General features: G+C 34.2%; 1 protein-coding gene across 3 annotated transcripts in view; it reads right to left on the bottom strand.

Annotated features, from left to right (window-relative positions):
• FER (FER tyrosine kinase) overlaps positions 1–25,340 on the bottom strand; it is a 468,630-nt gene that overhangs the window by 257,279 nt on the left and 186,011 nt on the right. For all 3 annotated transcript variants that reach the window (XM_063085334.1, XM_063085333.1, XM_063085335.1), the window contains exon 10: positions 6,402–6,494. In XM_063085334.1, coding sequence (XP_062941404.1) covers positions 6,402–6,494 — 93 coding nt within the window. The remainder of the gene's footprint in view (positions 1–6,401; positions 6,495–25,340) is intronic.

Genomic DNA, 25,340 nt, shown 5'->3' with positions numbered 1-25,340 from the left:
GAATGATAAATGCTGGCGAGGCTGCGGAGAAAAAGGAACTCTCATACATTGTTGGTGGGACTGCAAAATGGTGCAGCCTCTACGGAAAATTGTATGGAGGTTTCTCAAACAACTGCAGATAGATCTACCATACGACCCAGCTATCCCACTGTTGGGAATATACCCAGAGGAATGGAAATCATCAAGTCGAAGGTATACCTGTTCCCCAATGTTCATCGCAGCACTCTTTACAATAGCCAAGAGTTGGAACCAGCCCAAATGCCCATCATCAGATGAGTGGATACGGAAAATGTGGTACATCTACACAATGGAATACTACTCAGCTATAAAAACGAATGAAATACTGCCATTTGCAACAACATGGATGGACCTTGAGAGAATTATATTAAGTGAAACAAGTCAGGCACAGAAAGAGAAATACCACATGTTCTCACTTATTGGAGGGAGCTAAAAATTAATATATAAATTCACACACACACATACACACACACACACAAACCTGGGGGGGGGGGAAGAAGATATAACAACCACAAGTATTTGAAGTTGATACAACAAGCAAACAGAAAGGACATTGTTGGCGGGGAGGGGGGGAGGGAGAAGGGAGGGAGGTTTTGGTGATAGGGAGCAATAATCAGCTACAATGTATATCGACAAAATAAAATTAAAAAAAAATAAAAATAAAAATAAAAATTAAAAAAATAAAATAAAGATGCCCAAAACTTACTGGTTAAAGTTCTATTTCATGTTATCCAAAACCCCTTCTATTAGTTAAAAAAGAAACCTTGAAAAGTCCCCAATAGACCTCAAAGTCCACATTTTCGTTTTTACTTCTTCCATTTATGACATTTTTTGATATTTTAAATATACACATGGTGTGACTGTATGTGGAAATTTTTTGTAAATTAAGTCTTTTTATTTTAGTACTATTTATGATAAACATAATATTTTTTTAACATGTTTAATGTGTTCCCCAAAATGGATTTAAAGAATGAAATATATAAACAACAGCCACAGCTATAAGAGGTAAAAGAATATTGCTTTTAAAAACAAATGCCTAATCCACACAAAATTAACTTCTCGTGTATACTGATACTAATAGTTTATAATTCTTAAAGAAGATAGTCAAAATAATCAAATATTTCTTTTATAAAATTTTATCACAGTGCCTTTAATTATAGTAAGTACTAAAATTTTGGGTTGTAATAGAAATATTTCCAAGTCTTGCCAATGGCAAAAGTGCTTTATTGATTTTTTTCTCTGAAAAAAATTACAAATATAAGAAATTCAATGTAACGCCTTTGCAGAGGACATGTTTTTATCATTGTCTCTCAAAATGGTCTACATAATAGGAAAGCATCACACACAAGGATGTCATGTGCTTGATTTCTTGTCCTAGCCAACTTACCCTTCCAAATTTGCATTTATTTAGAACTGGGAGAATGCAGAGCCTGGAGAATTCATTAAGTCTGAAATGTGTTTCAAATACAAAAGCTCAGCTATCACTCCACGAAATTAATTTAAGGATTTGAATATGAGGAAGATGTTTGGGTAAAAAAAAATCATACCGAGAAAATATCTAAGTTTTGTTTTGTTTTCTTTTTTTAAGCATAGCAGCTTTATTGAGATATAATTCACCTATCATACAATTTATTCTTTCAAAGGGTACAATTCAGTGGGGTTTTTCACATTCACTGAGCTGTGTAGCCACCACCACTATCTAATTCCAGAACATTTCATCATCCCCCAAAGTTTTGTTTTGTTGTTTAAAAAAAAAAAGGATATAGGAAGAAACGTATATTGTTATCTAATAGAGATTACACTCCACTTCTACAGATTTATTAGTAATAGAATGTAGTATCAAAAACAAAACCCAACACTACAAGAGCCAATCATAATGACATCACAAATAAAATGAAGATTTTACCCCATATATCCCATTTGTCTAAACCTCAGTGGAGAAAGATTTTTTTCCTTGTTGGTAAATTATCTGAGATTTATGCCAAAGATATGGGGTCAGGGGGAGGGGGTGAAGCCTTCTTTCTGGAAGTTACAGTTAATCCAATACAGTTAATGTTCTACTTAATAAGACACATTTTGATTGACTGGCCTAGCCTGTTTGTTAATATCCACAGGGACTGGCTTCAGAACCAAACCCCGCCCCCAATGCTAAAATCTGAGGATGCTCAAGTCCCTTACATAAAATTGCTTAGTATTTAGTATTTTCATATAATGTATGCAAATCTTCCTATATACTTTAAATCATTTGTAGATTACTTTAATACCTAATACAATGTAAATGCTATGAAAATAGTTGTTATAGTATATTGTTTTTTATTTGTATTATTTTTTATTGTTGTATTTTTTATTGGGTTCTTTTTTCCAAATATTTTCAATCCAGAGTTGGTTGAATCCATGAAAGCAAAACTCGTGGATACAGAGGGCTGACTGTAATCACTTCTTTTCCCTCTGTATTATTTTCATTCATTTACTTTTTCCAGTTGTGCTTGTGACTCTCATTCATCCACTCTCACCACTTCACTGAAGTTTTACTGAAGTTTTTCAGTATCACATATTCTTTCCTTAAACTCATATATTTTGTACATACAATGTGCCACTACATCAATGGCATGTTTTCATTAATTAACTGTATTCAATGCCAATTTCATATCACACATTTCAAATAAAACGATTACTAGATCACTGCAATGAGTCAGTATGTAATCATACTCAAGTTGGGATTGCCTGTGTAGAACACAGTCTGACATGATCGTGTCATTTATTTTAAGAATTTGAGCAAACTTATAAAAGAACAGATTTGCTCCATTAAACAGTGAAAATTATAGAAAATAAATCCCAATAAGCCCTTCTTGAAAATTACATGATAACTTAAGTGATTTAAAACTTGCAATTCAGAGAATAATGTTCAATTTTCCTAAACATTATTGACTATACAGGAGAATTCAGTTCATGACAGTGATATAATGCAAAAAACTTTATTTTCCCTTTTTACTTTTTCATCTTAATGACTAAAGGGAAAAAAGTAAATTAAGAACTTAAGAATAATAAAAAGAATAATAAAACTAAGTTTAAAATGTATAATATTTAACCTGAACCTAATAACATGCCTTGTTAGAGGAAGTACAAAGTTGCTCTGCTAGACTTGAAGGAGAACACTGAAAAATACAAGAGGCTTAATGTTATGCATGAGAATAACTACATTCCCCTATGTCAATGATAGAAGCCAAGCATTATAATGCTGACATTATAATTGATATACAACTTAAATATAGCTGAATTAACAGTGCTCTAAGCAAGCAAATCTTATTTACAATATTATTTTATATAAAGGAAGCACATTTTTATTTCAAAAATATTTTTATTCTCTAAATTCTAGGACAAAGCAATTCTAAAATTACAATAACATCTGTGTCAATGAAGTATAGAAAAACATAAATTTTAAAAAGATAGAAGCTGAATAATTTAATAATTCTTCTGATGTCTACAGAATGAATCATTTGGACCAAAATGTGCTTCATTCTGGTTTTAAGGAACATTTTTCAAAGAGTTCTACTACTATTAGAGGGGCACTATACACTCCACATACCAGTGATACAACTAGTACTCACAAGTGGCTGTAAGATGGAACAAGTGTTTTGCCTGCAGAATTTGCGGAAATTCTGCAGTAAAAAGATGGCCCTGGGAAAAGGGCAGTATTCTTGACATGACTTGAACAGATCTCATTAAATGTAAGATGGTTTGAAAGACTTTCAACTAAAATGGACCCTCATGATTGCCAGTATGCTTTAAAAATATGCAATTTATCCTGTCTAATACCTCCATCCTTGGCTTCAGAAGCAGTCTCTGAGAAATAGTTTGCAATGAAAAATTACAATCTCCTGAAAATGGGAAAATGCTGTATGTGGTGCAGGTCTCTGTGCCCTGAGATACTAATGATAGCTTATATAACTCCATTAGTACATGGGGAAAAAGTTCACATGCTTGGAGCTGATATAACATGTTAAAATAATACCCTGATCATAACAATAAATATTAAACATCTGACACCAGACACAATGTTCAGTTAAAGCCAAATTCATCTATGAGCTAATTATCTTACGTTCTTCCTTCCATCAAGACTGCTGATCTACATGTTCCGTTAGAATGTCTTTAAAGATAGCTCTACATTTTAACCACACTGTTAAAAACATTGAGACAAATAGATATGGCAAGTCCAATAAGAATACTAGCATGATTATTTCTAATTTCATTTTCCTATGCATAATTAATTTGCTTTATTTATATTCATTAGAATAGAGAAACAGTGATTCATACTTGTTGCTTTCAAAGATTTTAAATTAAATATACTTCCATATGTAAAAAAATGAATTTGGACCTCTGCTTATTCCTTATGCAAAAATTAACTCATAATGGATGAAAGTCGTAAATGTAAGAGCTAAAACTAAAAACCCTCAGAAGGAAACAAAGATGAATAGCTGCATGACCTTGGATTGTACAATGGTTTTTTTTAGATATGACACCAAAAGCATTACAATCAAAGAAAAATAAACAAATTTTTCTTCACCAAAATTAAAAACTTTTGCACGTCAAAGGACACTACAAGAAAAGTGAAAAGACAATCCATAAAACGAGAAAAAATATTTGTAAATGATTGTTTCCAGAATATATAAAAAAACACAGCTCAACGATAAAAAAAAACAAACTTAAAAATGTGCAAAGGATATGAACAGAACTATCTCCAAAAAACATATACCAGCAGCCAAAAACCACATGAAAAATGCTCAACATTATAGTCACTAGGAAAACACAAATAAAAACTACAGTAAGATATGACCTCACACCCAGTAGGATGCCTGTAATTTTAAAAAATGGAAAACAACAAGTTTTGGTAAGGGTGTGGAGAAATTGGAACATTCATACATTGCTGATGGGAATGTAAAATGGTGCAACCACTGTAGAAAACAGTTTGGCAGTTCCTCAAAAACTTAAACATAGAAGTACTATATGACCCAGCAATTCCACTGCTAGGTATATACCCAAGAGAACTAAAAACAGGTTTACATAAACTCATGTACATGACAGTTCATAGGAGAATTATTCACAAGAGCCAAAAGTGGAAACAACCCACATGTCTATCAGCTGATGAATGGATAAACAATATGTGGTAAATCCATAGGATGTAATATTATTCGGTCATAAAGAGAAATGAAGTATTGTTACATGCTACAAATATGGATGAATCTCAAAAACATTATAAGTGAAACTAGATACAAAAGGCCACATGTTGCATGATTCTACTTATGTAAAATGTCCAGAATAGGCAAATCCATAAGGACCTAAAGTAGATTAGTGGTTGTCAGGAAATGGGGCAAGAAGGGAATTGAGACAAACTCCTAATAGGTATGGAGTAACTTTTGGGGAAATTGAAATGTTCTGGAATCGGACAATAGTGATGGTTGCACAACATAGTGAAGATACTAAAAACTACTAAGTGTACACTTTAAAATGAGGAATTTTATGTTATATGAAGTACATCACAATAAAATAATTTAAATAACTATGCCAATTTGGCAAGTTTTTAGAGCTTTTTTATAAGGAAAAAAATCATTAATTAAAATGTTTTCTTCTTCTATTTCACCTTTACTGAATTAGCACACTCCAAAAAATACTATATTATGTCAGGAGAAATTTTAAAATTATGATTAAGTATCTTTAAATCGTTATGCATCTTAGATTATCATACTTAAAATACCTGGGACCTTCACATTCACACTAAGATTCAAGGCCTCATTTATCTGGGTATTTGAGGGAAAAAATCTCCTCCAAATAATAGGAAACCTAACACTTTAGAGAAATAGCTCAGTGTATTTCTTCACAGTGAATCTTGCTTGGCCAAGCTACTTTTACTAGGGATAAATAATACGAGTATTCTATGCACCACCGTGACATGACAAACCCAAATTTCAAGAATTAATCTATCAAACTTCAATTTCATAATCAAAATGTTCTTAAAACTATGAACATATATATAAACTGACACATTTTTAAGATTCATATACGGTAATCCCTATCATAAAAATGTTATGTTTCACTAGAAATTTGTTTATGTTATTCTTCTTATAAGGCCATCACGTTCCTTGTAATTATTTATATGTACCACAGAAGTCCATAATACAAGTTTATTTCTGTCTTCCATATATCAATGTCAAATGGGGTTTTACTATATACATATATGAACAGATTCATATGCATACAAAAAATTAAATTTTGCTCATTTTTCCATTTGTAAGTACAAATTTATATATAATATTCATTGGTATATATATCATAAAGAAGCTAGACAATGACCATTTTCGGTAGCATATAAAGTTAGTCCTACTTACTGCTGAAGGGCCCAGTGCAGACTTTGGAGACCTAATTATTCCAGCAATTGAATGACGAATAGACTCAAATTTGGATAGCCTCTCCTTTCTTTCCTGGAGGGATTAAGAAACAAGCCTTAAGCAATAGTAAACTATCCAATATATACACATTTCTTTATTTAGGTATTTATCCACAGCTTATCCATCATGTCTTCCAACTAAATAAAATGTAAACTTCCTGACATTAAGGACAACAAATAACCAAATGCATATATAGCGTTTTACTTTCCTGGCCCCTCAGTAAATATCTCGATATGGGAAAAAATAAGAAAGAAATAGAAATTCATATCAAAATTCACATATAATTCATACAGATGAAAAAAAAGAAATGCAAAGGAAATTCACAGAAAACCAAGTATTGAATAACATATGCAAAAAAGGACACAAACTATAAGGAACCAGTCTAACATAAAATATTCAGATAGCACTGAAGTTGTGAGGGATTTTCAAATAAGAAAAAGTAATAAGGGAAAAAAGGAGGAGAATGACAAGGAACATATTTTTTTAAAGTGAATTCCAAAAAATAAAAAATAAAAAATAAATAAAAGTGAATTACACTTTAGTGTGTAGGGAGTTTCCCAAAAATTCACGTAATGATGACGGTGAAGATATAGGAGGAAAGGGGGAGTAAAATAGGAGGTAATGGCCAAACCATCACTAAGAAAAGTCAATCCAGATTGCAATTTGCCACAGGATGTATATTTCTGAATATCATATACCACAACGAAAGGAAACTTTTCCTTAAAATTTCAAAACTTTAGATCCGTTTTACGAACGTAAGTGAATGGGGGAGGTGAGAGGGTAGAAAAGAAGAGAAAAAAGGAGAATATAAATAAGAACTAGGCAAAGCATTTGTAAGGATTTGTGATAAAGCATTGGTCAATTTCCAATAACTACTACAATTTCAACTTTAATTGGCAGCAGACAAAAGAACAAGAGATCCTAATGTCAAGTGTAATATTTCCTTATGCCTTCCATTAGTAGTGATGCTCAATTTCACTTGTGGAAAACAACTAAAGCAGGCCACAAATAACATCATCTGTTTCTTTTGTCTCCAGTACCTAGGATATATCTCTGTACTGGTAAATGTAGACATTCTTAGCCACATGCTGCCTCGTAATCACTGCAGTTTCTAAAATTCAGCTTTTACCTGTCCATTTGCCTACTTACACTTTATTTACTTTTCATTCTAATAGTTGCAGTGCTAATAGTTCTGATTATTCTACAAACATATGCAAATTAATAATTTAAAATAATCTTAGTATAACCTGCTAACAGAATAAATTGCTTCAACTTTTTCATCATCATTATCATCACATTACTAGCTTGCTTATAATCCTGTGTAAATCACTATGTACATACCAATTTGATCATGAATAAAATGGAAAAAAAATATTACAAACCTTCCTCAGAGGGTTTACAAGTAAATTACTACAAATGATTAAAAATTAACACTTTAAACACATGTATATATTTAATATAATGTACTTTGAGAAAATAAATCCTTACTTCAATACAAATAATCACTGCCTTAGGAATGTGAGCATGTATTCTATAGTCTTAATCCCAGCTGTAGCTCCAGTTTTACTTTTTAATAAAAATCACCATATCTGAACAACAAGAAGTGCTGAAGGAAAGACAGCCTTGAAGTACCAAAGGAGTATAATGACCTTTCTTAAAAGCATGTCCATCCTCAACGTGGGTGTTTTTATTTTAATCTATTTCTGGTGCTTGAGAAACCTTCTGAAATAAAAACTGGTAACAAGTATAGCCAGTATTGGGGGAATGGAACACTGGAGACTAAAGCACATATAATTGTTTTGTAATTAGATTTACAAAGAAATATATTATGATGGTGTAAAGCACACACACTGGAGAGCACCATAGTAGCTTTAGTTCTTCCACTCCCCAGCCTAATTTACCCTTTTTCTTATTCCTTTCAGGAATTTCTCCCCTCTCTCTGTGGCTGTGGAGGTAGCAGTCTTGCTGCTGCTAATGCTGACAGAAAGATAAGGTGAAATTGCTAACCTCACCTGTTTGGCAATGAAAACTCCACAAGAAAGCACAGGCACCTCTAATGAGAATTTAGGCTCTCCACTGAGTCAATGCTCTTAAAATACTACAGGGAGTATGGTTCCAATGTAAGACTACCGTGAGAAATAACTGAAAACTACACTGGAGTTTATGTAAAAATGTAGAAAATTCAGGGAAGAGTTTTAAGTACTAGAAAACATTTTATTTGTAAATGAAATAACAATATTCATTAAGATGGTAAAAATAACTCTACTCAAGTTACATCTTGGGCATCAAACCCTAGAAAAGAGACCCTTTGATAATATCAAAAGAGAAAACATTTTCTTAAGAAAGTAATACTAGAATTACCTAATGGATTAGAATTATATAATGAATAGGTCCAGGTATGGGGTAAAGAAGACTTCAGAAAGTGTTTCCCTTAAGCATAATATATTATGTGTTTGAAGAGATACAATTAATGAAAACATCCTTTCATTTGAAGATACCTTTTAAACAGGCTGATCTAAAAATGTATTATTAACTATAATAAGAATGACTTTAAGTTTTATACAGGAATAATCAAAATGCAAATAGGGTTTATAAAACATTTAAACCAGTGTCAGCTCACTTGGTGCCCAGATTTCCACAAACAAAACATGAAACATTTGCCAGAGCTCCTGTCTATGTAACATTAAATATCAGCTTTAAATTACAACCTACATAATAACATATCAGAGTGTGCTGAATTCAGTGACAGGTTGATTTTAATATCAAAGAATTAAATGGCTACTTTAAAAGATTAAAATTAAAAGTAAAAAATTTCCCTTCAATTACCATGGATACAGTGCTTAAGTTTGCCTGTAGGCCTGCCAGGACTGGTGATGATATAGACATTTTACCCACCTCAAGTAATGAAAAGATAGAGATTTCTTCAAATAAAAGAGACACAGAGATTAGTTCTGGCAAAAGGCAGCCCCTCAGTGAAGGGAGGAAGGGAGAAGATATGTTTCAAAATAATACCTGATGTTATAATATTCTGACGAGATGCCCAGAAAAATGCTGTAAGTAAAGCTATTAACCTATCTTGAAAGAAAAATTGTAGATGCAGTATCAGTTTCACATCTCATTCAAGAATAGTTTTTTGTTATTTTTAAATTAAATGGCAAGGTCTCTCTTTCTCTCTCTCTCTCTCTATATATATATATGTATATATAGACAAACATACATACATATATACACACACACATACATATATATAAAAAACTAAGAGACTCATAATAATTAAAAGTTCACCTATTATCAGTTTTTTAAAACTCTATAAGAAACAATACCTAAGTTACTTAAACCAAAATCACAGCTATCAGGTTTTGAAGCCACTCTTGCTAGAACTTACAAATTGCAGTAAAACAGGCTCTCAGGTTACCTGCACTAAAGCACAGGCAAAGATATGGTTAAGGAGCGGACTTTGATAGAGGAGAGATCGGCACTCAGAGGGTTGGAGATTCAGGTATTTTATTACACTGGCAGTCCTAGATGAGCTAGTGCTTCGAAATCTAAGCCTCGAGTTTAGGTCTTACAGGGATTACATAGGCAGACTCTTCCAGGTTCTTTTAAGTTCTGTGCTCTCAGCATTCATGTAGCCAGTACAGTACTCATTTGGATAAGCAAGCACGTTTACAAAAGCAGGAGTAGAGCAGCTGATTATCAGTAAAGCTGATACAATAAGCAGGTTCTGTTCTAAAGGCAAAACAAGCTACTGAAAGAATTAATTTTGTATTTTTCCAACAATATAACGGGCAAGAATTAAGGTTTTGCTGATTGGAGTGGCTCTGACAAAAATCAAAAGCTCTACCAAATGACTCCCTATCTAGCTGCCACTGTAAGTGACAAACAACTTTAACCAAAAAGCATGTAACAGTTCTCCAAGCAAGGCTCTTAAAGGGATCACTTAGGTAGAAAGTATAAGGTCCTTGATATCACAAGGGATAAAGAACATGAATCTGGGCAAATTACTTAACTACCCTGGCTTTCAGTTTCCACATCAGTAAACAGGAAGGCACTGAACTAGATAAAATCTTCATATCCAAAATTCTGTGACTATTGTCCAACTCCCCATCTTTTGCATTGCATTAATCATTGATGAAAGCCCCCCAGCAGAGTTCCAGGCTGGCAACCAGAGTTACTTCCATTAGAGCATTTGGTCATGTCCCGCACCTGAGGTACCCTTAAGACGTGAATCAATGGGAAGGGGGAACTATCGTAAAAGGTGCCACTACAAGGTTTTTTTTATTAACAATGAGTCATTAATAACACAATATTATAACACAATAACACAATAACACAATAACCCCAAATATTTTTCACAGACTTCTATAAATAAATTCAATCTAATAACATTCTTGAAAAAACAATGAAAGTGATTATTTGGCACGGCAGCAACAGTCAAATACTTATTCAAATCAGGAGGTAATAAGAATCAAGAAAAAGATAATATTCATGCTCAAACTCCAGGCTGAGTGCCAAATATCTTAGGGACTTCTTATGCAAAATAGCCATGAAATTCGAAGGGATTTTGTGAGAAATAACTACTAGGAAATTATAACCCCAGAGAAGATTGTCTCCTAAAAAAATTCTACACTGCTGATGACTCCATAACATAAATGAAATACTATAAATATCGGTATGTCCTTTGTTAAAGGAACATATTTATAAATAAACAAGCAATTTAATCTTTTACAGATGTTGATTTGCTGGGGAGAATGAAAGATACACAGTTTCTATCTCCATCAGGATATAGAATTTAAGTATTAAAACAGTTTCTAAATGATTTATTTTAGCAATTGGGTTCCAACTGAAGGCAAATCATTTTAGAAGTATTCACTGCCTAGTAACCTAGTTTGCCATGCTGTCTTTTTTCTATTATGTTTGCACATTAAGAATATTTATCAAAAGAAAGACAGACGCCTTGTTAAATCAAGCATTTTCATATTTTGAAATAATGGACTTGGAAACCAAATGTACAAAAGGAACCTTTGAATGATTATCAATATTTTGTTTCAAAGTAACAATGCTAAAAAATCTACAGTATAACAGAATAGAGTTTGGTGAGATCTAGATTGTAAAATGTCAAAAATCATTCTTTTTGCTTTCTTGACTCTCTATACCTTAACAAGAAAGATGATGTCGCTAGGGAAACAAGACCCAAGCCAGAGGCTATAATCAGTTTCCTTACTATTCAATATCTACATACAATTCATGTTCCATGGTGCTTTTCCCAAATGTGTGACTAAAATGACTAAAGATATTCTGTTTTTTGAAGACTATTTTTACAGCACTTTTAGGTTCACAGCAAAACTGGGAGGAAGGAACAGAGATTTCCATATGTCCTCTGCCTCTACACGTGCACAGTCTTTCCCATTATCAACATCCCCCACCAAAGTAGTACATTTGTTACAAATGATGAACCCACACTGACACATCATTATCACCCAGAGTCCATAGCTTAACTTAGGGTTCACTCTTAGTGTTGTACATTCCGTGGGTTTGGACAAACATGTAATGGCATGTACCCACCATTACAGTATCATGCATAGTGGTTTTGCTGCCTTGAAAATTCTCTCTGCTCCACCTAATCATCCTTCCCTCCCCCAAGATATTCTTTTTATAAATCATCCAGGAGGGCAAGATGAATACATTCCAATCAGTATTCTACGAGCACCTCACTGACCCATCAATTTAAGTGCTGATAGACTTTGCTCAGTAAGCAACTGTATAATTTAGTTTTTTGAAAAGCTATAACTATTGTGAATTAAATTATCAAAACTCAACTGAGATTCTGTTTTTAAAAATATAAGGGACATATTGGGATTTTCTTTAGTTAGTTTGTCTTTTTTTGCTTGTTTTTTGTTTTGTTTTGTTTTTTGTTTTTTAGTAATAAAGCAGTAAATATATCTACTTTCCTTAAACTAATAAATTATGAAACAAGGTATTATTTCATTTGAGGCCCAGAAGTCTCGGTAATCAAGGCACTTTACCAGCTTCAGCCACACCTTCACAAACTCCCCAGCTCATGACTCCATTTAACAAACTATTTTGATCAGGTCAAAATAAACCCTTTGCCATTCCCTGCATACACTCCACATGCCTTTCTCACAGCAACTTCCACACCTCTCCTCTCCCTCTCCTCTCCACCTTCCATTTTCCCTTCTTTTCTCTTCCCTCTTGGCCTTACCATAATGAATTCTCAAAAATATGAGCCACTTTTATTTTGGTCTTACTAACGCTGACAAGAACATTTGGGCTGTTTCAACATTTTGGCTGTTGTGAATAGTGCTGCTATGAACATGTGTGTATGGTACTTTTTAAAATACGTTTTCAATTCTTTTAGGTATAGATCTAAAAGTGCAATTGTAATTCCACATTTAACTTTTTGAGGAACAGCGAAACTTCCTTCCAGAGTGGCTGAACCATTTTCTCATTCCCACCAGCAACGTAGAAGGGTTCCAATTTCTCCACATCCTTGACAACACTTATATTGGTTTTTTTTGTTTGTTTGTTTGTTTGTTTTTTATAGCCATCTTAGCAAGAGTGAAGTGCTGCTTGCCTTGAAGGATATCTTCACTGGATATTGAATTCAAAGTTGGGGGTTTTTGTGGTTTTTTTCCTTTCTTTCAGTATTGTCTTCTGGTCTCCATTATTTCTGTTAAGAAGTCAGCTATAATTCATGTCATTATTCCCCTATATATAATGTCTTTTTCCCCTGGCTGTTTTAATAATTGACTAGGATATAAGTAAATAACATTTTTAAAAAACATTTAAAAATAAACATTTTTTTAAGACTTTATCCTGCTTATAGTTTATTAAATTTCATGGTCCTGCAGGCTGAAAGTGTTAGAAATCACTTGACCATTATCTTCAAATGTTTTCTATCCCCATATCTCTATCTTCTTCCACTTAGATTCTAATAACACGTATGTTAGACCATTTAATATTACCCCATGATCTCCAATCCTTCTGTCATATTTTTCCAGTTCTTTCTTTTTGTTTCAGTTTGGATACTTTTTATCAACTTGTCTTCACATCTCACTGATCTTTTCATCTCCGTGTCCAGTCTACCTACTAGTAAGTCCATCTAATGAATTTCTCGGCTCTTATATTTTTCATTTCCAGAATTTCTATTTTTTTGTAGCATGCACATCTTTGCTGAAATTCCCCATCTTTTCATACACATTGTCCATCTTTTCCACTAGATCCCTAAGCATTTTTGTTACAGCATATTTAAGACACTGTCTGATAAAAACATCTGGGCCATCTCTGAGTCTATTTTCCCTGCTATGGGTCACATTTCTTACTTTTCAGTGTGTCATGTAATCTTTGACTGCAGGCCAGACAGTTTGTATAAAAGAAAAGTAAAGTCTGAATTCGGTAATATTTACTTCAAGAAGGGGCCCACACACTCCTTTTTCTGTCAGACTGATGGAGTTAGAGCTGTAGTTAGTACGTTGGGACTGGTCTTTGCTGCAGTTTTAGTTTCAATCAATTACCACTGGCTTCAACTATCTTGAGAGAGATCAGGAGTTTTCCTTCAGCTAGGAATGGATGTGAGCCCTGGCAACATTTTAGCATCTTGCCTGTGCTTCAAAGTTGACCAACCAGCCTTGGGAACTTTGAGAGATCTCTCCCACATTTACAGCCTCTTGGGGGACAGGGAGAGGGTGGGGAGTTCTCTTTGCTCTCACCCCTACTTTATGTCTAAGAAGACAACTTTCAGCCCTAATACTCATTCTCTAGCCTTTGGAGAGCCATTACCCCAGACTCTGTAAAGACCCAGAATTCCCTTCAGAGAATTAGCTTGGGGAGGCACTCTTCTATTCTTTTGTAGGTGAAAGCCCAGAGTGCTCAATTATCCTGCCTGAACCACCCTGCCCACCCCTCCCAAACAAACACACACACACACACACACACACACACACACACACACACACACAGAGACACCACTACCACCCCCACCCCCCACCTTTTTGTCATGGGGAGGATTTCATTTTGAATCTCTCTCCCAAGTCTCCTTCTCTGATCTCCTGCTTCATTCTGTGAAAACACTTGAGTAAGAGCTGGTGGGTGAATGCTGCCATGCTCTGTGGGTTGGGCTCCTCTGGAATCTAATCTGTCACATGAGCCTACACACTGTCATTATAAGTTTGTTAAAAACTTGTCGGAATACATCTGCTCAATCAGTTCCACCAGGGATGGAAGTAGTTATCATGGGTCTACTTTTTCACATGAAAGGCTTGTCAGTTTCTGGACTTAGGTTTGTTTTTAGTTTCTTTCTATACTCACTTCTCTGACGAATTTTTTTAAAAACTATTATTTTGCAGTTTATTTGCCTTAGTTTGGTTATTAGAAATGATGGTCCCTTGTGACTTTTCATGTCCAAACTGGATGCAAAATTGATAGGTATTTTATTAATACAAGTAATCTACCAGTCATCATTTTATTTACCTTTATGGGCAAACCAAGAAAATATAAACACACAGTTTAAGGGTCTTCACCAAGACAAAGAAAAAGGCCATTAATTTATGAAAAGTTACAGACCCAATTTTGACAACTATTTTCCATGGCAGTCAATTATCACACAGTTAAGGCTACATTCCTCAGAAGAAGATAATTTAAAAGGTTAAAGGCCAGATGTCTTGAAAGTTTTAACTTCTGTTATTTTCTTTTGTTTTTTGTTTCCTTTGTTGATTGCTTTTGGGAGATGGGAGGATAAGTTTTATTGGTTTTGTATTTGTTGCAGAGGATTTCACAAGGACACTACGAAGATGACTAGGTACAGATTTCGTTTTTGTAAAAGTTTTAAGTTTCCAGCTTTATCTAAAAAGTTTCCTGAATGGTTTTACTGTTTAGTATTCTCATGCTGCACATGCATCAATAATCCTCTTATCTGTCCAGCGCTCCTTTTGTTATTGAAACTAGTAATTGGGAACATTTGGAATTTCAAGGCTTCAGTCAAGATTTTATTTATTAGAATGGAATCAAAAACTGCAGGACCTAAAAGAAAATCCTACGTCACAATAAATGAATGGAAAATAATACATTTTAAATAAAGGAATGTGGTGCTTATAATATTCCACTTATATTACCAGCAAATAATGTCCAATCAGGAAATGTATCTTAGAAAGAAGTCAGTCAGGTTCTAAGTGCCAGTCCCATTCTCAGCCCCTCTGAGAGAAACTGCCACACCATGGGACACTGCCTGAGAATAAAGTCAATACTATAGAAGGTAGAGCAGAGAAATGAAAACAGACAAATTCTCAATGACATGGTTTGAACTTCTGGATATATCCAGTTACATGAATGGATAAACTCTCTGTTTTGCTTTAACTGATCCGACTTGGGTGGCTGTTAAATAGAACTAATACAGTGGGCTTTCCCGGACTATCCACTAGTAATGAAAGATTTCCAATAAGCAATTACAAATGTCTTAATTGTAACTAACAAAATAATATACCAACTTACATTTTTAGGTTTTAGACACGTTTACTTTTAACAGGAAAATAAATCTTTTAACATTGAAATACATTAATATAGATATTAAAAAACTTTACAAAGTAAACACTTTACTATGTTGTGATAATTACTCCTTCTCATTCCCATTAATTTAACAGTTTCAGTACATAACATACAAAACAACTACTCAAGTTTGGGAAAACCCTAGTTTAGATAGTTATTTACAGCTGTTATAAAACAAATGGCTCAGCAGTCCCACAGATTTTAGAAATGCTCAGTTAAACAAGTGTAAATACATTTCTTTAATGCATTATGTCTCAGCACCTTAACAATGCATTAATACATACACTTTTTTGGGAAGAAATATTTTTCTGCAAAATACACTTCAGGAGATACTGTCACAAAGCTTTCCTTCTGTAGGGTGTGAGGGGAAACGTTCCCTTCCACTGTACATCAGCCTTGGCTTTTTCTTGAACATTGTCATCATGTGGAATAGTTCCGATTTCGAACTCCCCACTTCCTGGCCACAATCTCCAATCTCATCAGTTTTCTTTCAACAAGTTCTGCTATAATCATTTTTTAACATGTGTGTAACTCTGAGTCTTGGAATCTTCTAATTTCTCCCAACCAATCACCTCTTTTCTCCTCTTCCCTCTTTACCTAACTTAGATGCCATGATACATCATTTCAATGACACTCTTTCCAATATTCTAAACTCCCCTGCTATCCTGTCTCTTTGGTACACCATGTAGCAAAACCCAACCCTGGATGAATCCAACTATCTGCCATCTCTGAACTTACACCCAAGCAACTCACCACTGCTAGAGTTACATGATTAGTAACTTCAAATAGGCCCTAAATATGTGGCCAATTCACTTTTTACTTTATCATTGTTAACCATTTAAAACTTTCCCCACTTTTCTTGTGTCTAAACCCACCATTTTCCACATCCTCTAGCTTCTTTAAAAAGAATCTACATGGTAGAAACCCCTTCTTCTTGCCTTTTCAAAGCTACAAACCTACTACTTTTCTACCAATTCTAACCTCCTTCCCACATTTGAAACATGGAGCTGCTTCTCTTCCACCTAAGGATTACTGCTCTACTTAAACTTTGGATCTCATCCCCTCCTGCCTTCTCATGAACCTTACAACGCTTATACTTTACAAGAACCTAACAGATCTCTGTTTGATGTAGTGTTAATCATTCCTTCCCAACTGGCCCTTTCCCATCAGGCTGGGATAGGAGGTACTCAGTTTCCCTGGGCTCAGGTTTCAGGACACTCCTCTGGGTTATAAGCCACTCTCCAAGGTCTCAGGCCCCTCCTCTGTGCCCACCCCTAGAGGAAAGCTACTGTTGCCAGTTAGACCTATTTTCAACAACAACAAGGGGAAAATGAGACCACAAGCGGCTGGCTTATGCAAATCCAGTGGCTGGGCATGCTCAGTATGAATGACCTTCCACTAGAGGTGTTAGAGAGCACAGAATATTCTTGAATATATCTGGTGCATGTGACAGTATTTGACCAATGAACATGCTCCAAAGGGACCTACTGAGTATGTGCAAGACTATGTTACATAACTGGGAACCACCCCCTTAATTGAATATTCATTAGATGGCAAAACTATAGAAGTCAAATCTCAGCAGAAGGCGAGGTGGTTGCTCACTCTCCTGGAGCTAGCCTGCACTCTGCCTGTGGAGTGTGCATTTCTTTCTTTTGTATCATACTTACTTTCAGCAAGGGGCTGCTCATTCTCTTAAGCCAACCTGCCCTCTGTACCGAACTTTAAGTATTATTTCTTACTTTTGTATTAAACTTGGTGTGGGCCCTGCTCAGTCTCAGGAGCTAGGCTACACTCTCTCTGTGAAATCTGTATCTCTTATTCATTATATTAAAATTATTCTCACTTTCTACTGTGACTCTGTCCTTGAATTCTTTCCTGTGGTGGATTCAAGAACCTGGTCAGAGGAGGGGGTGGGTTGAGGCCTGCTATCAGGCACGACAGACCCTACTTCTGACATCAAGGCCATCAGCTTTTACATATAAGTTGCTCTCAGGAAATAAAGGAGGAAAGGGAGTAAAAGAGAAAGGAACTAGCTAGTTCTATTTACAAATAGCTCTCTATTGGTGCAGAGAACATTTAACTTACTAAAAATGTGTGGAATATACTATAAAGCAAATGTACTTCACAGGGCCTGGTTTTCCAAAGCCTTGCAGTTTCAAATATTGACCTTGCGGAAGATTGGAAATTTTCTTCAGGCTATAAAGTCTCCAGTGTAAGATAAAGATTTGTGGCACAGCAAGGTTGCTGGCTCAAGGACAGACAGGTTACTGACTGATATATGTAGATACTAGAAAATGCTGGAGGGAGAAGGAATGTTTGCTAAGATCAAGCTTTTGTTGATAGGACCACTTAATTGCCTTACTGGAATGTCATTTGGCTTGTTTCACTGAAACTTACCAGCCTATATTGTTAAACTGTAACCCCACCTATGTTCTCTTCCTGTAACTTCCTGGTCTGGAAAATAAATGCAGGAAGAGAACCCCAATTTGGGGTTAATTTCCCAAGGAGGGGATGCCTCTTGCTTAAGGGTTCTGGCGGGAGATTAACCACTTCGGGGTCTCTCACTGCTCAGAAGAGATGGGCTTTGAGTATCCTTTGCATCTCTGTCACCCAGGGGAAGTGGGGTAACAAATCCATGGGGGGCAAAGCAACAAAAACGGGTTCAAGAAAGGCCTAATATGTATCTAGGAATAAAAATGTATTATTTAATCAGACAATTAAAGAATCTTATAAAAACCATCACCAGTGCTTAATTTTTATCAATATGAATGTAAGTTAGAAATCTCAGGACCAGGTCTCTATTCCTATGTAATAGGCTCTAATCTGCTTACATTAATAAAACACCCACTGGGCACACTGGGTATTTTCAGAAGTTCATTAACTTTTTCATCAATAGGCAATAAGCATAGCAGAAACTTTAAGAAATGAACAGCATACTAAACCTCTGGCCTAGAGCAGTCAATGTGTAACTATAAATATCAGGAAGACTTGTAACCAGGAAGATCTTTGATTAGATGTTATCATCCAAACCACCAATTTTTCATCTAAAAATTAAGAATACGTACTCACCAAATACCTACATCAAAGGCTTCACAAAGTTTTTCAAGGTAGAATAATGGCCATTATTACTTGAAATGGCATTTTTATATTAAGCAGAATCATTTCCCTTGAAGAAAAATTTTAAAAATTGAGAATTTGAGCATCCGTTAAACCCCTTTGCTCCAACTGAATTGCCCAGGGAGTTTCCAAATAGCCTTGGCCAGGATTCTGTGAGTTCCAGAAATACTAAGTGATTTGCCAAAGTGATTTTTGCCCTCTGGCTTTTCACTCTACTACAGTGCAATAGCTGGAAAATTGGCTTTTTTATTTGCTTTGCTAGCAACTATTTTCACAGTAATTAGCACATGTGGTTTAAAGTTTCTTCTCACATTTTGGGGTCTAACAATGCTTCCAATAAGAAGGTGTCAGCAAAAAAAGGAATTTAAAAGGCAACCATCTCCCAAGACAAATCACTTAGTATTTCTGGGACTCACCGTCTTGGCCAAAGTCATGGTAGAAATACTAAATGATCAAGCAGCTAAAATTTAAATTCAGCTTTGATACCAAACGTTTGCTCATAACCATTGTGCTATTTTGCCTGCCTTGAATAGTTTTCGCCAAACTCTGACCTCATATCTCTTAAGCACTCCATCCCCAAACCACTCAAAAATAAATGTTTGAAGTTTGGTCAGTAAATGTGTACTTAATTGCTTCAATGATACAATAAAGAAAGGACTCTCTGTACTCATAATATAGATGTAGACATTTGATTCAGAACTTGGGTTCTAGCCCTGGCTTTGACTCTAACTCAGAGTTGGACCAGAAACAACATAACTGAACTCTGGAGAAACAAAATTATTTTATGATATCTTACAGTCCTGAAATGTTGTGACTCACAGAGTAGATACTCAAAAAATACTTAAACAAAAGGGCAGAAGAACCAGCTTCTCTCCAAGTTAAGCATCTCACCCACAACCAAAGCTTTAATTTTTGAGAACTTTCTTGATAATCAAAGAGAAGACAGACACAAACTGAAGTGGAGTGGATGGCAGCCTCCAAAAAGATATGTCCACCAAGAACCTGTGAATGTAACCTTATTTGGAAAAAGGCTTTTTGCAGATATAATTAAGTTAAGGATCTCAAGATGAGATCATCTTATATTATGCAGGTGGGCCCTAACTCCAATGACAAGTTTCCTCATAAGGAGACTTAGACAGAAGGGAAAGAAACATTGAAGGGAAGGTGATGAGAATGGAGAGACTGAAGTGATGTCTCCCAGTCAAGGAATGACAAGGATCACCAGCAGCCATCAGGAGCTAGAAGAGAGGCATGGAACAATTCAGATTTACAGCCTACAGAAGGAACCAACCCTGCTGACATTTTGATTTTGGGCTTCAGGCCTACAGAACTGGGAGAAAAGAAATTTCTGTTTTAAGCCACCAGATTTGTGGTAACTTGTTATGACAGTCCTAGAAAACTAATACACAACTGATAAAGAATCACCACACAATTACTTTTTAAAGTAACCATCAGCTATCCTAAATGTCAAAAAAAAAAAAAAAAAATCACTCTTATAAGAAATCTATTAAGAAGTGGGAAAAGAGGAGGGGGAAGGGAGGTTAGCAAGAAACTGGAAAAGGGCCACAAAAAATATTTACATTGTGTAATGTTGAATATACTAATTATTGCGATTTGAGCATCACATATTGCACTCAGGTATTGATATTCAATGTTGTAACCTACAGACATGTACAATCAATTATGTTTCAATAAAAAATTTTTTAAAAGAAATCTATTAATCGGGACAATAGATCAAAAATTGTATTATTCTCATAAATTCCATACAGTAAAATTAAAATGTGCATATATACATAGCTTTTAATCTTTCAATTTCCATCCAGATTTAGGTCAGAACCTAATCTCTGACCACTGAAACACCTTCCCCCAAAATCCAATCAAAAGTATAGTTGCCCTCCCCAAACTATTTTTCTCAGCAGGAGCCCTGATAATTCCAGGAAACAGTATGGTAACATTTTTAGCTCAGCAATAGCAAGGTCACTGGATTTTTCTCTCTCTGGCTTTTTACTCATTTACAGTGCTGTAGCTGGGAAACTGGCTAACTTTTTTATTTGCTTTGCTAGCATCTATTTTCACAGTAATCGGCACATGTGGTTTAGAGTTTCTTCTCATATTTTGGGATCCAATATTGTTTCCAACAATAAAGTGTCAAAAAAAAAAAAAAAGGGAATTTGAAAGGTAACCAACTCCCAGGAAAAAAATAAGTTGGTCAATATATGTTTATGTAGATACGGCATAACTAAAAGGATTAACATTGAAAATAAGTATAAAAATTACTGGGTGATAATTTTTATCCTATCACCTTTTTTTCACAAAACAATCATATAATGAAATTGTTTTACATAAAATCAGTGGCAGAGAGAACCTTCTGTCTTAAAGATTTTCTACTTCAGCCTTTTCACTTCATAACAGATGAGAAAATGGAGGAGGTTAAATGACTTGCCCCAAGACACACATAAGATGACAAAGCTAACTCCTTAACTTACTTCTCTTTCCACTCTACCACATTGCCTAGATTATACAGAAAGTCAACCAAATGCTGTGCACATGTCACTCATTCAAAAATTTAAGGTACTGGAGGGATGAGGGTACCTTAATTCTTACATTTGAAACAATTATTATATTCAAATTTATAACATTCTATACAAAATTATGGTTCAATATCACCTAAAAATGATGCAGTATTTTGAATACCACATCTTAAGAATGTAATAAAAACAAAACAAATAGAAAAGAAGAAAAAAAAAAAGAAATAGACCCGTAAAACTTATTGGAAAATGCTTATAGGACTGAGGGATGCATGCACACAAGCACACACACACACACACACACACACACACACACACACAGAGCCATTTTTGGCCTGGAATGGTGAAAGGAGAAATGGAAAAATTACACACAACTAAGAACTATAAAATATTAATGATAGATAAAATGATCACAGATTTTTTTTTCATTAAAGATAAAACACTAACAGGAGCTGGCTAGTTAGCTTAGTTGGTAACAGCATGACACTGATAGCATCAAGGTCATGGGTTTGGATCCCCTTACCAGCAAGCTGCCCAAAAAACAACAACAACAAAACACTAAGATAAGGGAGAGGCCTTTGAATATAGACACCGGAAAGTGTGGATACACATTTAACAAATGCTTGATTCAATGACATAAATTGATTAAATCTCAAAGTAGCTCAGTGAGGTACCAAATGATTTTTTTAAAGCATTGTCAAATACATGAATAAAACTGAAAGTAACATCACTATTGCTAAAGTTTTAACGACTATGTCAAAGAGGACAACCATAATGTACCATTTGAAGTTGCTGTTGAAAAAAGAATATAGACCTCCTTAGAAAATGTCTCTAACACTAAAGATAGTTAACATTTCTTGAGCACTATGTGCCAAGCACCATTACCCTGTACATACATTGCTCTGTACATTTTAATCTTCTACAATACTACATAGCAGATCCTGTTGTTATCCTCATTTCCCAAATTAGAAAGCCAAAGCTTAGAGTGGTTAAATAATTATTCCAAGGAAACAATAACAAGTTCTTACTCAGAATAATAATTTTTACAATCAAACTTATAACATAATTTAAATCCAACCCTTTTATTTCTTCCCTATAGTGATAGGGCAGCAACAAGATTATTTACAGAACCAATGAGTTAATACTCGAATTTTTAAAAATCTTCACTGCTTAATACATAGATTTTCAAAAATTATTCATAAATTATCTTGATGCTATAAAGGTAAAAAAATCAAATAGCTAATTATTAGATATCTTAAAACTTGAGTAGAAATTCAGAACTTTTTAAATGAATAAGTTACCTTGGAACTAAATGGCACTAATGAGGTGCCTCATTTAACCATATCTTAAAAAAAGATAAACATCATAAAACAAATTATGTATTTCTGTCTTCTCAAACAGTACAAAATGAACACAGGTTTATCTTCTCTTGATGAATCAAGGCTATAAGACTGCTTTGTAATGTTTTTTTATCTGTACTTTGCACCCTATTTCTCCCACGTTTTAAAGTATTCTTAAAAAAGAATTTTTTTGAGACAAGCTCATATTCCTGGAACACTTTTTTAATCAACAGGCTCTATTAGTATTCTCCTCATTCATAGAGAGCCCATCATTAGCAAGTTGTAATAGCCTTCACTTCCTGATGACTTCGCTTACAGCCAAAAAAAAAAAAAAAATCACCTTTATCAGCTCAATTCCTTATGATGCTCATGTACCTTATTTCTACCAACTTAAATAAAAACAAAAAGCTAATTTAGGTAAAATAATAGAATAGATAAACCATGCAACCAAGGATTTCTGGAATTCTAGTAAACAGCATCTTAGATGACTTCTAGATTCCAGCTGGCAACATCTGGTAATGATAAAAATGGACTTACAAGATGTAGCTTTATCTAATACAGTATTATGTTTGGTTCTACCACCACTTACAGTGGATTAGCAATACACATTCTGGAACAAAACATTCTATTTTTATGTGCTTCTTTAATTAAAAAAATTTTTTTTGACAAAGAGAAATTTTAAGGCAGCCAATGCTTTCTTGCTACCACAAGCAAAACAAATAGACTGTCTGTCTTTACTAATTACTGCAGGATATAGACCTTTATGACATTAGGAATGTAGAAATATCTTACTTGCCGTGATTGAATAAAAAAGGCTAAAAATCATTTCATGCCTTTCCTCTTTCCCTTGCCCCTTCACAACACTAGACTCTGTAGTTGGTATGAATTTTCATCACATATTCAATATTCTCATATGTCTGTAGATATATTTATTAATTAGAATAAAGTTAATATAAAATGTTTTTTTTAATCCATAGAAAAGCATAATAAAAATTAAACTATATTGGCTCAGCTGGTTAGAGTGAAGTGTTACAACACCAAGGTCAAGGGTTCAGATCCCCATACTGGCCATCTGCCAAAAAATAAAAATAAAATAAAGGGAACTACAACAACACCAGTGATTATTTGGCTAAAAGATTGGATATAGAATCTAAAGTATTCACCTATCATCTATCCTTTTTGTTTATAATTTTGACTATCCTTTCTATTGCTTTCCACTTCCTCTCATCCTCTTCTTTAAGAAAGCATGTATACAGTATCAAGAGAGATGCTATATAAAAATTATACCATTCATAGCTAGAACAAATCTTTTGTCAGAAATTAATTAGAAAGTGAGCATCTAAAGCAATAATCTAAAATTATACAATTAGAAAGGACAATCTGAAATACATACAATTTCTTTTCCTCTAAATATCTCACAACCCTTAAAAATCAATTCCTTACAATGTGTTTTTATTCTCATGAAAAAGATTAAGTTCTTTAATAAACTTCAAAAACTTATTAACTTAACTATTTTCATAAATACTATAATTACATCACCAAATACTGAAATGTGTACATAACTTTAAAATATTTTGTGACATGTTTGCCAATCAACAGTGGCAATTAAGTCTTCTTAAGAATTCAACCAGCAACCAGGAACTAGTGAGCTGGACAGGAGAGGGAGAGTACCATGCCTTCCAAATATATTTACAAAGGCAAGATGTGGTAACCAAATTTTTAAATATTAGAATCCAACATAATGTTCACTGATGCTATAAACTTATTCTACATTCATAAACATTATAGCTACAACAAGCTCCTGTGTCTGGGAGCAAGCACCTTGTAAAACACACAAACAACCACAATGAAAATAGCAATAACATGCTGAGTCATATTTTTCTATTTTAACCAAAATTATACTTACTCTTTCAGTCAGGACTGCTTCCAGCTATATATGGCAGAAATATGTCTACAATTAACCTATCCAAATTAGTTAATGGACACGAAGGATGATTATGTATTGTAATGATGAATATGCTAATTATCCTGATGTGATCATCACATATTGCACATAAGTATTGACAGTCAATTCTGTACCCCACAAATATGTATAATCAAATATATTTCAATTTTTAAAAGTTAACATTTTGGTAAAAAAAAAAAAAAAAAATATCCTACCCACATAAGATTTTATGTTTCTCATGAAACAAGAAATTTGTAAAGCAAGAAGTCCACAGTTAGCATAAGTTACTTAAGAACAGGACCAGCCTATGAGTTTACTTCCATCTTTTTTAGAAAAAAGTTTCTTGACCTAAATTTGCTTACTAGTTACCATCCCTCAGTTAATACTA

This window comes from Cynocephalus volans, chromosome 2 (genome assembly GCF_027409185.1).
Source record: "Cynocephalus volans isolate mCynVol1 chromosome 2, mCynVol1.pri, whole genome shotgun sequence".
Lineage (NCBI taxonomy): Eukaryota > Metazoa > Chordata > Mammalia > Dermoptera > Cynocephalidae > Cynocephalus > Cynocephalus volans.
This window is presented reverse-complemented; position numbering and strand designations above follow the sequence as displayed.